Genomic DNA, 14,601 nt, shown 5'->3' on the forward strand with positions numbered 1-14,601 from the left:
GAAGCGATAGTTGGGGTGAGGATGAGGACAGAGACTGTTTCCGTTGCAGCGCTTGGCAGCGCAGGCTTTAGATACTTATATTCTGTCTGCTTCTTCAGACTGTTTGGTCCTACTGGCCTGTGAGTATCTGCTGTGTGTGTGTGTGTGTGTGTGTGTGTGTGTGTGTGTGTGTGTGTGTGTGTGTGTGTGTGTGTGTGTGTGTGTGTGTGTGGGAGAGAGAGAGGAAGAGAGTGAGTGAGTCAGGGAGAGAGAGTGATGTTTGCGTGATGCTAAAATGCTAATAGCTAATATGTTGTTATTGTGCTAGAGCACTGCAGTAGATTAGAGCTCTCAATATACTGCAGCAAAATCTACAGTGAGGGAGGCAGAGATACAGCGATGTGAGGTTGTTTACTTGCAGCAAGTGACAACCAGCATGGGTGTGTTTACATTTGTCCCACAGTAAAGACTGAGGGGAGTGTAGAACATGTCAGATTGTAGCTTATTGGCCCCTGTGTGTGTTTCAGTCAAGATGAAGGTGACGCAGACTGCTTCCCAGAGATTCAGGCCTCTCCGCCCCCTTCGCCCTTCCTCTCTGCCATCCTGGCAGCATTCCAGCCTGTTGCCTACGACAATGAGGAAGATGCTTGGCGTTGCCATGTCAACCAGATGTTGTCAGATACAGATGGCTCCTCTGCTGTTTACACGTTCCACGTGTTCTCCCGACTGTTTCAGGTAATTGCCTGCTAAATGCTTTTTTGGGTTATTTTTGCTTTTTTGGTTGGCAGACCTGTATCTTATCTGTTGCATCTAAAATTTTGTTTACCAGTGAGCCTTCTCAGCGAGAGTTTTCTTTCCTTTATTTTAATTCCACATCCTTGTTTAATGCAGAGTATTCAGAGGAAATTCGGCTCCATTACACATGCATCTGTTCGCTTTCTTGGGGAAAGACTCCAGCGAATGGGTAATCAGTTCCTCAGCTCCCTGGAAGTCATGACGTCTCGCTCCCAATGCCCCACTGTGCTGCTGGATGCAGAGACGGTGAGGCTGTTCTGCATGGTTGTCTGCAATGGTTTTAAAAAAAATTGAAGCTAGAATACAGTGATGCCATTTCAGTAACATGTATCTGTTATTTTGCACACAAAAAAACAGTACTGCGTGTTATGCATATTCTTTAATGTTTGTGTGTGTCCTGCTGTAGATATTTTTGTGTCATGTACTGTGTATGTACTGAGTGGTGTTGTGGGTTAATGTATGTGGTGTCCTGTCTTGCTGTTGTAGCTGGTCTCTTGTGGACTGTTGGAGACTCTGAAGTTTAGTGTGCTGGAGTTGCAGGAACACCTGGACACCTACAACGCCAAGAGAGAAGCAGCAGAGCTTGTAAGTCACCACGTATCTTCCACACTAATCATATCTGCTTTCCCATTCCCTTTGAACCTTTTCCCTCAAGGCACATTGCCTCACATCCTCTGTGATTCTTAAGACTGCCACACCCGCAGTTTTAATTGCTGCGTCAGGACGTGTGTGGGAGGGACTATAAGGGACCATCTCATAATGGCCTCTAATCTCAAGAGAGATGATTTTAGGAAGCATGTGTAAATTGCCCTTTATCTTTATGCCATTGCAACATGGAAGACCAGGGGGACATAAAGACAAATAGCTGATGTGGTACAAGATAAGCCCCAGTTTGTCTCATCAGTTGGGCAGACATTGAATCAGTGTTAGGTATGAGGAGATTTAGCTGCCATTAGTGTCTGCAACACTAGTGACATCCCCTGCTGAAGGGATAAAAATAACCCTCAGTGCTCCTAAATCAGTTATAGAAGACCAGGCAGGAGAAGCTGCGAGGGGTGGGAGGAAAGACGAAGGGGGAAGGAAACGAAGAGATGAGATTGGAGAGGGTTCTGGGAAGCAAGGGTGCTAATTGAATGAGACGGCAATGGTCCCTTGACAGCTAGATACTATCCCGTTCTCTGAAACAGGCCTTCTTTAATTCACCAAGTACAACACTAATTAAATCTCCCTGACCAACCTTTATTATATCCACACGCAGATGTAGATGCATATGTCCAAAGGAGGAAAAAAAAGCTCTTTTATTCCTCTCATTCCGCTTAATCTTTGTTTTTTTTTTTGTTTTGTTTTTTTTCCTCCTTCTGTCTTGTCTCTCACCCATCCTGTCCTCTTCACCCTGTAGTGGCTAGAGAACTGCAGGAAAACATTTGGGGACAAAGACAGCAACCAGCAACCCAATACTCATGCACAGGTAGGAATGAACACTTATTTGTTTGATGTCTGGGAATGTTATTTGTCCTTTGTGTTGATCAATATGACTTTTAGAAATTGTAGGAAAATTGTGTAAGAATGCAACTGAATGAGTGAATTTTTTAACTAGTGAGGTCTCTATATTGAGACTTGAAGTCCAACTGAAATTAAATTGCATGTTTTTTTTTCTGCTACAGCATAAACTCTGTAAATCTCTGCATTCTGCTTTGAGGAAAAAATGATCAGAAACCAAAAGGAATAAAATTTATAATTTACTTTTTGTGGTTTCATGACGGCACCCCCTGTCTTTGCATTCATTTGTTGGAATGCAGTTACTTCTCCGTTTACATAGATGGAGAACTTGTTTCCATACAGTCAATCGAATTTTTTCACTGTAAACAATATTTGCATCAAGCAATTACGTCAGCATTCTATCATAGGCAGATGGTCTCATTGACTAACAGCCAGACAAAAGTCTGCTACACAACACAGCAGCCACAGACGCTGAACAACAAACCACAGTAGCTTTCCTGCTAAAGTCTCCCTCTTACAAACATTAACATGTCTTGTCCGTCACCTTAGCTTGTTGAACGACCAAACAAACATTCACCAGAGAAAAGTGGACTGCTCACATCAGTTTGGAGGCTGTTTAGCCAGTTACTTCCTCAGCTGCAGCACATTCAATAGCACGTAAACCTACAGCTCAAGTTTGTTTACTTCAGCCTGGCTCAGCCTGCCAGCTGCTGTCAATCAAACACAGACACCAACATGCCCCTCCAGCCAGCTGAGACGAAAAAGACGCATGTCTCATATTTTCCCAAAGACCTTTTTTATTCTTCCTTTGGATAATAAATAGATAAATTAAAGAAAACATTGACATTATCTGTGGCTGCAAATGGGACGACAAAATGTGATTTCAGTTGGACAATAAAGGAGTAACTTGCAGGAGTTTTGTCTGTTATACGGCAAGTTTATATTTGTTTGGCATGGATGCAATAGAGATAATTAAGTTAAATAGAATGAAGAGAGTCGAAAATTGATAGACAGACATCCAGGTCCTCCACTTACAGCTCAGTTGTCCTCAGTTGCTTGTCTTTGCATGGTCTCTCACTCCACATCCTAGAGTTGACACTTTCCCTTAGCTTGAACTCCTTGCACAGATCTGTGGAGTTCTTGCTCAAAGCTTCCCTCTGTGTTTTCCACCCACAGACGTGCCGTCAGGTTAAAACTGATGTGCTCTTCTAGTCTCAAGCGCAACACATTCAGATGTTTCCACTCCACTCTCCTTCCTCTCTCTGTAGCCTCTTTACCATGTCTTTTTTTCCTCCTTCATCATACATGCTCTGTTTCTGACAGTAAAGGTTTCTGTTACCACTGATGTGAGCCCACATGTTTCAGTTCACTGAGCCTTCCCTGACCTGTGTGAGAGGGTGATGATAAACCACTGCTCCTTGCCGGTCAGGTCACTGTGTCTCAGCTGCCATGTTAAAGCTCACTAATTCTTGGTCTTTCTCTCCTTCTGTTTTGTATGTTGTTGTTTTTTTTTTTTTTTTTTTGGTTTTTTTTTTTTTGTATGTGTGTGTGCGCGACCTGCTCACCTTCTTGCTTAGCAAATGGAAAATCTAGCAGTAAGTGGTTCTCATATTATAGACTTTAATAATCATGACATCTGGACAAAACACTGACCATCTCATATCTCTGTACATACCTTTTGCTGTTGACATCCACAGACTGTGCTCTGCAACCACCCCCATCTACATCTGTATCTCTGTCTCTGCCTTGATCGGTCATGCAACCCAGCTGAAATCCCCCATCCACCCAATCATAATGCACTCTCTTATCCTGTATTGCAATAAATGCTTTTTTTTTTTTCTTTTGCTACATCTGAATTGGAAAATCAACGTCTTAACCTCTTTTTACTGGAACTGATTCTGTCTGCTGATAGATGAAGAAGTTTAAACTTGTATTCAGTGTAGAGTTAGTGATGATTTCAGGGGGGGGTGCTGCCCTGGGTTATCAGTAGGGGAGGATGGGTGGAGAGATCACATTGTTGTAAGGTTTAGATTACTTTCATTTTGCATGTTTGTTGTTCCATTCCCATATCTGTTCAAATTACCATTTTTTTTTTTCCTCCCTTCATGTTTTCCTGGATTAGGGTCTTAATGTTTAGTAATTACCAATTTCTTTGGATCTAGTCAGGCATACCTAGCCACAGTGGCCCTTAGGGAGCATTACAAGTGGTGGCGATGGACACTTTTTCTAATTGAGATCTCATGACTAATTGTAGTAATAGTAGACTCACCTCTTGCTCCATGGCCCAAACCGGATGGCACCTCGCTCTAGGCCGTGTTAACCCTTTCATCTACTCCCATGTCTCTAACCCAGGATACCCATCTGTCTAATCATTTGATCATCAGAGTAATTTCAATGCAGCCTAGGCGATTATAAGCCGGTACGTAAATTTGATCCGCTTTTCTGTCTCTTCAGGAGCTGGAGTTATGTCGCAGGCTCTATAAGCTGCACTTTCAGCTGCTGCTGCTCTTCCAGGCCTACTGTAAGCTCATCAGCAGGGTGGATACTATCAAGAGGGAGGCAGAGGTAAGACTAAAACACACTGGATTGGGTGTTTGGTGACTGCTCCAAAATGAGCTGGATGCGCATGAGTACATTTGTTGTTTAGTTTTCATAACATGTCTGAAATGCATTTTACATTTAGTTTGAGTTAAATTTTGACTTTGAAAGGCCATTTGAAACTGACAGGATATCTGTCTTATCTCCATCGTCAGAGAAACAAGAACAGACAAATTGCATTATACTGCATCATGCTGTAAAAGCACTGTTTTCCTCTGATTGTTGCCTCACTCTTTTTTTCATAATTGTTTCACATAAAAATGTGTTTTAAGGTTTTATTTCACATTTAAATAAAACATCAGTTTCCAATACGTTGGATTGTAAAATCCAGTCAAGGTGTTAAAGAGTGAAGGAGTCAGCTATTTCAGTTAATATTTAATCAAGAGGTTTATTTTGCTGACTCTCTGGGTAAATTTTGCACATGTATGCTGTATTATACAGTGCCATGATTTTAATATATGTATGTCTTTGTTTCTAAGGTGACCAACATGTCTGAAGAACTCACTATCCTCGAGAGCTGTTTAAATGAGGCAGAAACAGGAAATGATAGTCGGGAGGATGTGTGTATGTCAGACACTGCCCAGGCCAACACAGAGACAGCAATCCAGTCACTAGTCGAAACTCTGAGAGCCAGAGACTTCAGATCTGCCCTCACACAGGTCAAAATCTTTAGGTAAGATGGACAAATCAATTCCACCAATACACAGTGAGGACACCAGTCAAACTTTTTCAGTGCTGAAATATTAAGTCAATTAAATGATTAGTCAAAGGACAAAAAAATGATTTTTCTAGTCACAGTGCCAGAATATCGCTGGGTGCAGCTTTTTAGATGTTTGCTTTCCTTGCAATATCAGTATAATCTCATGCATGTTGGTAAAATTTGCTGGAAAGGAAAAACTGCTGCCAGCTTTTTCCCTGGTTTTCTTGAGATATAAAATCCTTAAGTTTCTGCTCAGATCTGAACCTGGTTTAAAGGCGGTACCAAAAACTGCAGTGTACGCTGGACAGATATAAACAGACATCTGGTGTGTGCAAATAAAAACGCTCCAAACTCATTGAATCAATTAGCACAAATGTGTATCTCACAGCTGGAAGCGCTTTCTGTATGATCACAACTTACAGCATGTTCTTCAAAATCTTCTCTGCATGTACTAACCTCCACCTTCTTTTGTCCTCAGGTCTTTGTGGCCCAATGACATCTTTGGCAATGAGACAGATAATGCAGTTCAGACCCTTCTGCACATCTACTTTCGTCACCAGACGCTGGGCCAGACGGGCTGCTTGGCGGTTGTGGGCCCCAGCAGGGACCTGTCTCAGGCTAGCACCCGCCTCATGGAGCTCAACCTGCAGATCCGTGAGGCTCTGAGTCAGGCGCAGGCCTGCCAGCCTCACACCACCATGGTCAGCACTGGGCTGTGAGCCTGTGGTACTGCAGACTAGACTGGACAAAAATACCCCCCCCCCCCCAAAAAAAAAAAAAAACCACAAAACAAAACTCTCTGCAGACCTCACCTCAGCTGTAGAGAGAGGAAAGACAGTGAGGGGCTTCGGAGGACGAGGAGAGAGACTCCACCTTTTAAGGGCTAAAGGATGTGTGGGAATAACTGTGACTCTTAATATATATTATTACATGTATGAATGCTTAAAGCTAATATCTTTTCCCAGACTAAGCCAACTTGCAAAATTCAGTTGCAATAAGTCATGTGGTGGTGTGCCTGGGAAAGAATAAGAGAGGACGTAGTGGGATGATACTTTTTCTGTTTTTTGTTTCATGATTTTTATTTTTATTTTTTATCTTATTTTATTTTTTTTGCTGGATCTGAGCTGATGAGCATATCCTACCGACCGGTGGCCTCCTCGGGGCCTGGGCTGGGAGATGGTGTATGTAAGCATGCTAGACAGTCCAGAGGAGGTGTCGTACGTGTGAGGACACACCGTCAAGATTCATAAGCAAACACAGAAAAATCTTGTTTAAAAAAAGTTTTCCAAAGCATGCTTGAAAGAGAAAAGCACTGCAAGAATATTTTTTTGAGAAATGTATTTTTTATTAGAGCTAACATCCTAGGTTGTAAATGTTAGGATATTTAACATGTAATTGTAACCCTGTGGGAAATGTTTGCCTTCAGGGAGTGTAAAAAGAGAAATATATCTGTTTATTGATCTGCTTTGAGAGGAGAGTCCCCTTCAACAGGTCTTCACGCAAAACTCACTCTTAAACCAAATAAGTAGCTGCCTTTAGAGACTCTTGACTGTGTGATATATATTGGATATTCTGGTATACGCTCACACACAAATGCATATAATTGCACACAAGTGCAGACTGGCTACAACTCATTATGGAAACATAACTTATTTTACTCTGTATATATTTTAGAAAATGTATAGTGTAAAACCAGTATTTTTCCCTTGTACTTTTGTGTAATGCACTGTTCATCCGAGTTGGATGTATGTATAAAGCTAATGTGATGAGAGAAAGCCAAGACCAGATTTGAGTCATTAATGATCGGCTCCACCTTTGTCATCCAATCACACAAACTTCAAAATTTCCCGAAGGCTGCCTTGGTTGGTGGTTGTGGTCTTCCAAAAGGGGGTCAGGGCTCATTTGGGACAAGCCACCTGTCTGCCTTTGTGGTGGTGATGGGATGGGAGATCTAATGTAGCCTTTATCTCCTGTTTGACCGCACCAATCCAGCCAAGCCACGTCATATGCATTCCTTCTCACCACTGTGATCTTTCTTGTTAGCACAGCGCCCCAACATAGGCTCCACTTAAAGCCTCGAGATGGGGAGACTAAGGTTTGTGTTTACCCACGTGGGTTGATCACGTTGCAAAGCAGCGCTCATCCTCCGCCACATTTTGATCCCGTTTTTCCCGTGGGGAAATGGCTGTCATTGAAGCTGCGCTATGCTTTCAGAATGGCCCTACTTGCTGCTGTGACTGCAGGACATGAATCGTTATCCGAATGCTTTCTGGAAATCTTGTCATGGCACATTGTAACAGTCACTGTACTCATTCCTCAGAGAGCTTTTTTTTTCCCTGCTTGTCTGGTACATTTGAATGCTGTTCTTATTTAATGAATATATTATTTACCTGGAAGATGTTTTAATGTAGAGGTGCATTATACTTTTTTCCTTGTTCACTCACATACCAGCCTTCTCTCTGGATAAATAAAGGCCTAATCATACAGTTTGATCTTGGTCCTAAATTAAAATTGTGGAAAAATTACTATTAAAGTGCATTTGTGGATTAAACAGGACTTGGATTTAAAGTACTGATGAATTAGGAAAAAGCTTGAGACCAGCAGAAAAACCTAACTTTTTGGTCTATAGTTTGCATTCCCACTTAGTCTTCCCCCAAACTAGGCAGGTCAGAGTGCAGGTGCAGCAATAATTATCACTGAAAAGGGACTTCAGCCTCGGTTCTACAGTTGAGGTAAATTCAGGCCTTGTACAAGCAGTCCTAATCTTGAATTTTTTTTAATTTGCCATTAATCCAGAACTACAGGAGTCAGTTTCTGATTTTAATAGGGCTACGTTAAGCGTCTGAGGTTACATCGTACACAGGTTAATGACTTCATTGAAGCATACACATCTATTTAAGTTGCATTTTCCTCTATTCTCACCACTGTACCTCAGTAGACTGATGTGAAAACAATGCTTCAGTGTACAGAGTGCATGGTAGCCATTTATTACATTGTAAACTGTGTGGTTCTTACCAATTTCATCAACACAAAACAGGCATGAAATAAAGTGTTGAAACATCAAATATATATATATATGCTTTACATCCACTAGGACTTGCACTGATGTGTTAAAGTCAAAGTTCAGTCGAGATCCCCTAGATGATGTATTTGAAGCTGAAAGTGCTGTCACAGGAGAGCCGCTTGCCTTTGCATCTGCCGCACAAGTCCTGTCTGTGGGGCCGTTTGGGGTCGACGTGGCGTTGTGTTATTGCACAGGAACAACGTGCTTTGTTGCAAGTCTGGAAGGGGGAAAAAAAAAAAAAGATGGTAGGGGTTGACTGTAGTACTGACACATGATCCATTTCAATTTACGGAGCAAGGGTGAAAAGGGCTTACATGACATGTAATGTCCTCAACGCGATATGGGTTGAAGTCCTTTTGGCATTTCCTACAGTACTGCTTGAAGTAAACCTGGAACACAGTACTTCAGTTAGAACAGGTTTCTAATACTGTAGTTTTTAAGTGTTCTGCCTTAGCCCATTCAAATTATAAATCCATACTTTGGTTGCCTCAGACATAAGCGCTCACCTTGTTGGTGCCCTGAACACACCACACATAGGCACTCTCCCATCGCAGATTGCATTCTCTGCAGTGATAATATCCGTACTTCTGTTCCAGAAACTGATAAGACAAACGTTTGATCACTCGTTAGCTGTAAATAGCATTTTTTTTTTTTTAAATCCCCAGCCCCTCCCTATAAGTAAACTATTCCATATGCAATTTTTCAGTTGATCTTAACCATCCTCACAGATGAGAATAGACCGAGAGTGTAACTCCTAATCAGATGGGTCCTAGCTAGTCGTTATTACTTAATTGGCAGTGAATTAGAAACAAATAGAATGTTTTAAATAACATGTCACTATCAACTTTTATGCATATCAAAGAGTTTTATTTGAAGGCCTGGCTTAAAGCTCTGAATCAAGCGACTGTCCATATCCAGTTCATAGCTCCTGAGTCAAAACAGAGTTTATTATTCACTGGAGCAGCTTCAGGAACACTGACCATCTCTAAAGGGGTGAACATTTTGAGGTGTTTATGACATTGTAAGAATGTGAACGCCATTTTAGGACGAAATTTCCTTTTGCATTTTTACCTTACAGGATTCTCTTATTGTAAGGGGACAATTCAAAAGCGGAAGTCGATTCTGACACTGAAAGAATTGATACCTGTAGCTTGCTTTCGTGGGGACTGGGGAATTCAGAGTTTCAGTTGGAGAATTTATTTTAATTGGTTCTCTTGTTAAGGATATTTCAGCCAGTGAAAACAGCGTTACATAATCAGCCTAATAGGTGACTTAATGTCGGGGTTTTTTGTTTTTTTTACAAATTAAGTTTATTAAAACTCAAGGAAACAAACGGGATGAGTCGGCAGTAGGGGGGGGGGCGTCTCACAGAAAACTTTCCTCCATCTTGAAGTAAGGGCCCCCTGAGCGCGTGAGTAAACTCACCTGGAACCGCACACGCGCCTTGCCCTTTGACCCCTCTGCGGTTGGCTGCACATCTTCGCTCTTCCCCTGTTTGGACCCGAGCGTCTCCCGCTGCTCCGGGAGCTTGGCGGTCTCTCCGTCCTCCACGGCCCGCGTATGTTCGCGCCTCTTCCCGTCGCCTTTCCCCGCGGACTCGGGCGGGTCACCGGGCGGCTCCGCGGGCGGCGCCTCACCACAAGAGGCTTCCTTATTGTTGTTGTTGTCATCCACCAGGAAGGAGGTAACGCTTCTGTAGGCGATAGGCGAGTACACGGCGAGGGTGCGGGGGTAACGCACTACGCCCGCCGCCGCCCGGGGGCTGACGCTGCCGCCGGGCGTCGCGGGCTCCTGCCTCCGTTTGCGCCGGAAGTCCCGCTTCATGGACAGGAGTGTCCGCGGGCCGATGGAGCACTGCACCGAGGCGTCTCTCTTGGGGTTGACCTGCACCGCCACATCCTTGGTGTTCGCCTTCCTGAGCCTCGGGGTGAGTTTGGGGTTGATTTGGGATAAGATGGACTTCAGCTGAGCGCGCTGCTGGTTGTTAAAGGCGTCTGAAGCGTCCCCATAGTGGGAGAAGTAATTTTTATATTTCCACCCCGCGTCTTTAGGCCTGGGGTATCTGCCCGTGTAGGGGTTGTAAGATGAGTAGAAACAGCTGTCGACTGGCTCGTCGCCATACGTTGCCATTTTTGTTCAACCAACCACGGCTGCTCGGCGTGGCTGTTTAAATAGACTGGGCAACGCGCGCTCCCCATCAGGCCCGATTGTGCCCAGGTGTGGGGCTGGTTTCCCTCTGCGTCATCAGAAACACCAGACACGTGACGAAGGTATACACGTTTCAGTTTGGTCTCTATACACGTTTTATTTTCTGGATACAGTTGTTTATCATCTGCACATATTGTACATTTTTGTACATACAGGTAGTGGATTGGCCATTCATTTGTATGTCAGATGCTTTTAGCCCCCCCATCTCTCTCTCACTCTCTCTCACACACACACACACACACACACCGATTGACCTTGGTCACTTTTGGGGTCATTACATAGACTTGAATGAATTATATCCTGGAGACAAAGCCGGACCATAATCACTGACCCAAAATGAGCTTTTTCCTAATTGGACAAGATGTCCCCAATTAGCTGGTCTTTAGTCTGAAATGTGTCCCCAAAAGAAGCCTTTGACAGACACACACACACACACACACACACACACACACACACACACACACACACACTTTAAAAGCACTGAAACCAACTGCTGCCTTGCTTTGGTGATGATGCTGATGATGAGTGCACCTTTAGTACACCTTAATATACTTTTTGCTTAACAGGTACCACAGCAGCGTTTTCAAACATCTAGGTGTTTTTTTTCCCATATCAGTATATTAGACATGAATCAGGCGTGGTGAAGTGGAATGAATGAAGCTTATGACATAAAGCACCTTTTTTTCAGCTCGCATTCTGGATTTCCCTGCATAGTCCCCCTTTTTTTCCCAGGATTTTATTAATGAATGACAGCGATCAATATTATGATTCCACCTGCAGGTCTTATCCTGCTCCACTACAGCTGGAGTTTTTTTTTCTTCTTTTTTTTTTTTCCTCTCTCTCTCCTCGTATTTGCCGATTAAACAGGGGTTGGATCAGGAGGACAGGGGTCCAACATGATGGTGTTTGGGTCACTCACTGTCACAGCACCATAAGATGAGTCAAAGTCCTCGTCGTCATGAAACCTTTGATATGTTACATCCGTGTCCTCGCCGTGCCCCGCTCGCTCTGGTTTGTGTAGGACCTGCTTCCTGTACATCCTGTAGGCCAGGATGAAGATGCCGGCCTCGGCTGCTTGGAACAAGGCGTACAGGAGAGGGAACATGTACATCCCCCCAATCAGCTGAGGGGGGAAGGCCAGCTTCAGGATGGCAGTGCACAGCTGCACGTTCTGGCACCCGGTCTCCAGCGAGACTGACCTCCGGCTGTTGGGTGGCAGGTCAAAGAGCACGGCCAGGCCGTAACCTGCAGCGTAGCCGCACAGAGGCATCAGGACGGCCACCACATAGACAGAGGGCGGGATGGTGGACAGCAGCTCTGGCCCCAGCATCGCTCCAGTCAGGATGAAGAGCATTATAAGGGTGACGAGCAGGGACCACAGGGAAGCCTGGAAAGACAGTTTTTCAGGATGAAGGTGATTTTCTGTACACATGGCAGCTATTTTCTACAAGTGGGTGCCTTTTGCCTGTCTGACATCCTGAAATAGGAATCCCGCCCCTGCCCCTCCCAAGGTTTCTCCCATTTGTTTTTTTTTTTTCTGTTAAAGGGCTTTTTGTGTTTTGAGGTTTTCATCATCTGAACTGAGGAACCACGGAGATAAGGGTGTCACGTGTTGACTAGATTTTGGATTTTGAGTTATTTAGCTAAAACTGACTTGAAATTGACCTGACATTTTAAACACAGGGCCTGACGTTACTGTGTATTGGAACTGATTTCTGCCTCCCTCGTGTGTGGCTTTTATCAGAAATGAGAGGGAGGAGCTCTTCCTGAAACAGAGCCTCTGATGTCTGTTCCTGCAGTCAGCATCCCCCTCTGACATCCACGGACATTTACACAGTGCGCTTTTGCGCAAAGGTGGTCCTTACAAAGTAGGTACTCAAGGCCTAAATGACCCAAAACTGAATGGCTTCGACTGATCTCACCGATTAAACGTATTCACCAATTGGAAAAGTTACAGATGGCTCTTAATTTACCTTTAAAACAATGTCGGCCACCCGCGTGTAGCGGTACCTCAGCATAACTCCTAAACCAATGGGGATGAGAGTGCTGCACAGGGTCAGGATGATGGCCCCGAAGGGCATGAGGTTGACCACGGGCGTGTTGATCCAGGCCCGGCTGTAGATCCACAGACACAGCGGCATCAGCACGAGCGCTAGGAGAGTGGACGATATGGTCATGATGATGCTGGGGAAAGGAGAGCAAAAGACGCGCCGTTATAGCAGCACAGGGTGGATGCGAGCACCGCTCCCGGTGCTGGGTCGCCGCAGTTAAGTCGGACTAAAGGGAAGCGTGCAGGAGTTTAGGTTAGAGTAAAGTTTTCCTGCTTTACACCAGTGCGGAACCTGCTGAATAAAAAAAGGCAAATGACAGCTCAACCCCGTGAAATCATGTCACAGCCTCAGCTGGGAAGTGACTACATGAAGTGTTTTCTAGATGAGAGGAGTAGATCTACCTTAGATTCATCTCTCCGTGCACCAGCAGAGACATGATGTTTGATAAGTTTCCTCCCGGACAGCAGCCGCAGAGGAGAACAGCCATCGCGGGCACATCCTCCAGAGAGAAGGCTAAAGCCAGCAGAAAGGCCACCAAGGGCATGATAACGAACTGACACACCAGTGCCAGCAGCACCCCGATGGGTCTGCGGATGTGTTCTCCGAGCTGGCTGACCTCCACCGTGCAGCCCAGCCCCAGCATGGTGAAGCAAAGGACAAGTCCCACAAATACATTGATTCCGTGACTGAGCGGTGAGTCCCAAAAGGCAGGCATCAGGTGAGCGGGCTCCGTCGGCGGAGCGGCCATAAACTCCGCTCCCGCGGCAGTCCTGAAAGGGCTGCCTTCAAGAAAGAAGGCACCACCGGCCACTCCTAATCCGGCCATGGCGAAATCCTCCGGAGAACCCACAACTTCCTTCAAAGTGTCCGACCTAAGGACGCCTATCAAGCCCGCTTTTTGTGCGTCGCCGCCCAACAGGCTGGAGTTCTCCATGGCGCAACAGGAGGACACGGTCTCCACTGTCGGGTTGTGCCTCTAGGAGCTCGTGCGTAAAATGATTCCCCTAGTGGCGCACTGTCACTATAAAGAAACTGCGGAGGATCCAGCGGTCAGAGGATGTGATGGTGCCATGGCACGGATAGTCTCAAAGGGATTCACTGAGTCAGACCGGTGCCACGGATTGGTCCCCAGATAGACGCAAATAGCTGGAGGGGGGTCTGCACACGGTCTGAAGCTTCAGCCAGAGTGGACGGGCCAATCAATAACGCCCAGGCTGCCCTTTTCTACTGAGCCCCGCTCGGTTTAGCGAGAAAAGGTCCCGAAAATATCAATCTAATTATTACGTATTGACAGTTTTCCATTTGGAAAATTACACCCAGCCCAACACAGGCTATCCGGCCTCTCATAACTCTGTAGATTTATAAAGGAGATCGTTTAGACCCATGGCAAATGGAGCCGTGGCGAAGACAGCTGCCTGTCGAGGTTGAGTGGACACAGCGAACACGAGAGAATATTGTGCTGATCTTTATACTTGTGCAGGAAACTATGAAAATCTGCCCGCGCGTTTCTTTTGTTGACCGCGCTGTTGCTTTCATGAAGTGTGCGCATTACGCCCCAGTCCCAGTCTTGATCTGAAACATCAAAAACTGTATGGTGCCTAGGTCTCCTGTTAGCTTTATTAACGGATTCATAATGTGCGTTATTGTAGCTCAGTGGCCTCACCGAGGTCCATGACTAACTGGACTCCATCAGTATTTACACTGTC

At 44.9% G+C, this 14,601-nt stretch overlaps 3 protein-coding genes across 14 annotated transcripts in view; 1 reads left to right on the forward strand and 2 right to left on the reverse strand.

Annotated features, from left to right (window-relative positions):
- fryl (furry homolog, like) overlaps window positions 1-6,343 on the forward strand; it is a 66,054-nt gene extending 59,711 nt beyond the window's left edge. For 8 of the 12 annotated variants that reach the window (XM_040129161.1, XM_040129162.1, XM_040129152.1 and 5 more), the window contains 8 exons: window positions 507-714; window positions 871-1,020; window positions 1,261-1,359; window positions 2,174-2,242; window positions 3,852-3,869; window positions 4,729-4,839; window positions 5,352-5,545; window positions 6,051-6,343. In XM_040129161.1, coding sequence (XP_039985095.1) covers window positions 507-714; window positions 871-1,020; window positions 1,261-1,359; window positions 2,174-2,242; window positions 3,852-3,869; window positions 4,729-4,839; window positions 5,352-5,545; window positions 6,051-6,291 — 1,090 coding nt within the window. In that variant the 3' untranslated portion in view covers window positions 6,292-6,343. The remainder of the gene's footprint in view (window positions 1-506; window positions 715-870; window positions 1,021-1,260; window positions 1,360-2,173; window positions 2,243-3,851; window positions 3,870-4,728; window positions 4,840-5,351; window positions 5,546-6,050) is intronic. The other 4 variants (XM_040129155.1, XM_040129158.1, XM_040129153.1 and 1 more) reach the window with 2 other exon arrangements.
- Window positions 6,344-8,378: 2,035 nt separating this feature from the next.
- zar1 (zygote arrest 1) lies at window positions 8,379-10,800 on the reverse strand. Its single transcript, XM_040129165.1, has 4 exons — window positions 10,062-10,800; window positions 9,143-9,235; window positions 8,951-9,025; window positions 8,379-8,853 (listed from the first exon to the last, which is right to left on the reverse strand). Exons 1-4 carry the CDS (start codon window positions 10,764-10,766, stop codon window positions 8,710-8,712), a joined length of 1,017 nt encoding a protein of 338 aa, XP_039985099.1. The 5' UTR covers window positions 10,767-10,800; the 3' UTR covers window positions 8,379-8,709.
- A 903-nt stretch (window positions 10,801-11,703) lies between these two features.
- On the reverse strand, window positions 11,704-13,829 carry slc10a4 (solute carrier family 10 member 4). The gene is made up of 3 exons (XM_040129422.1): window positions 13,297-13,829; window positions 12,818-13,028; window positions 11,704-12,231 (listed from the first exon to the last, which is right to left on the reverse strand). Exons 1-3 carry the CDS (start codon window positions 13,827-13,829, stop codon window positions 11,704-11,706), a joined length of 1,272 nt encoding a protein of 423 aa, XP_039985356.1.
- Window positions 13,830-14,601: the final 772 nt, after the last annotated feature.

This window comes from Xiphias gladius, chromosome 6 (assembly GCF_016859285.1).
Source record: "Xiphias gladius isolate SHS-SW01 ecotype Sanya breed wild chromosome 6, ASM1685928v1, whole genome shotgun sequence".
In the NCBI taxonomy this organism is placed as follows: Eukaryota; Metazoa; Chordata; class Actinopteri; order Istiophoriformes; family Xiphiidae; genus Xiphias; species Xiphias gladius.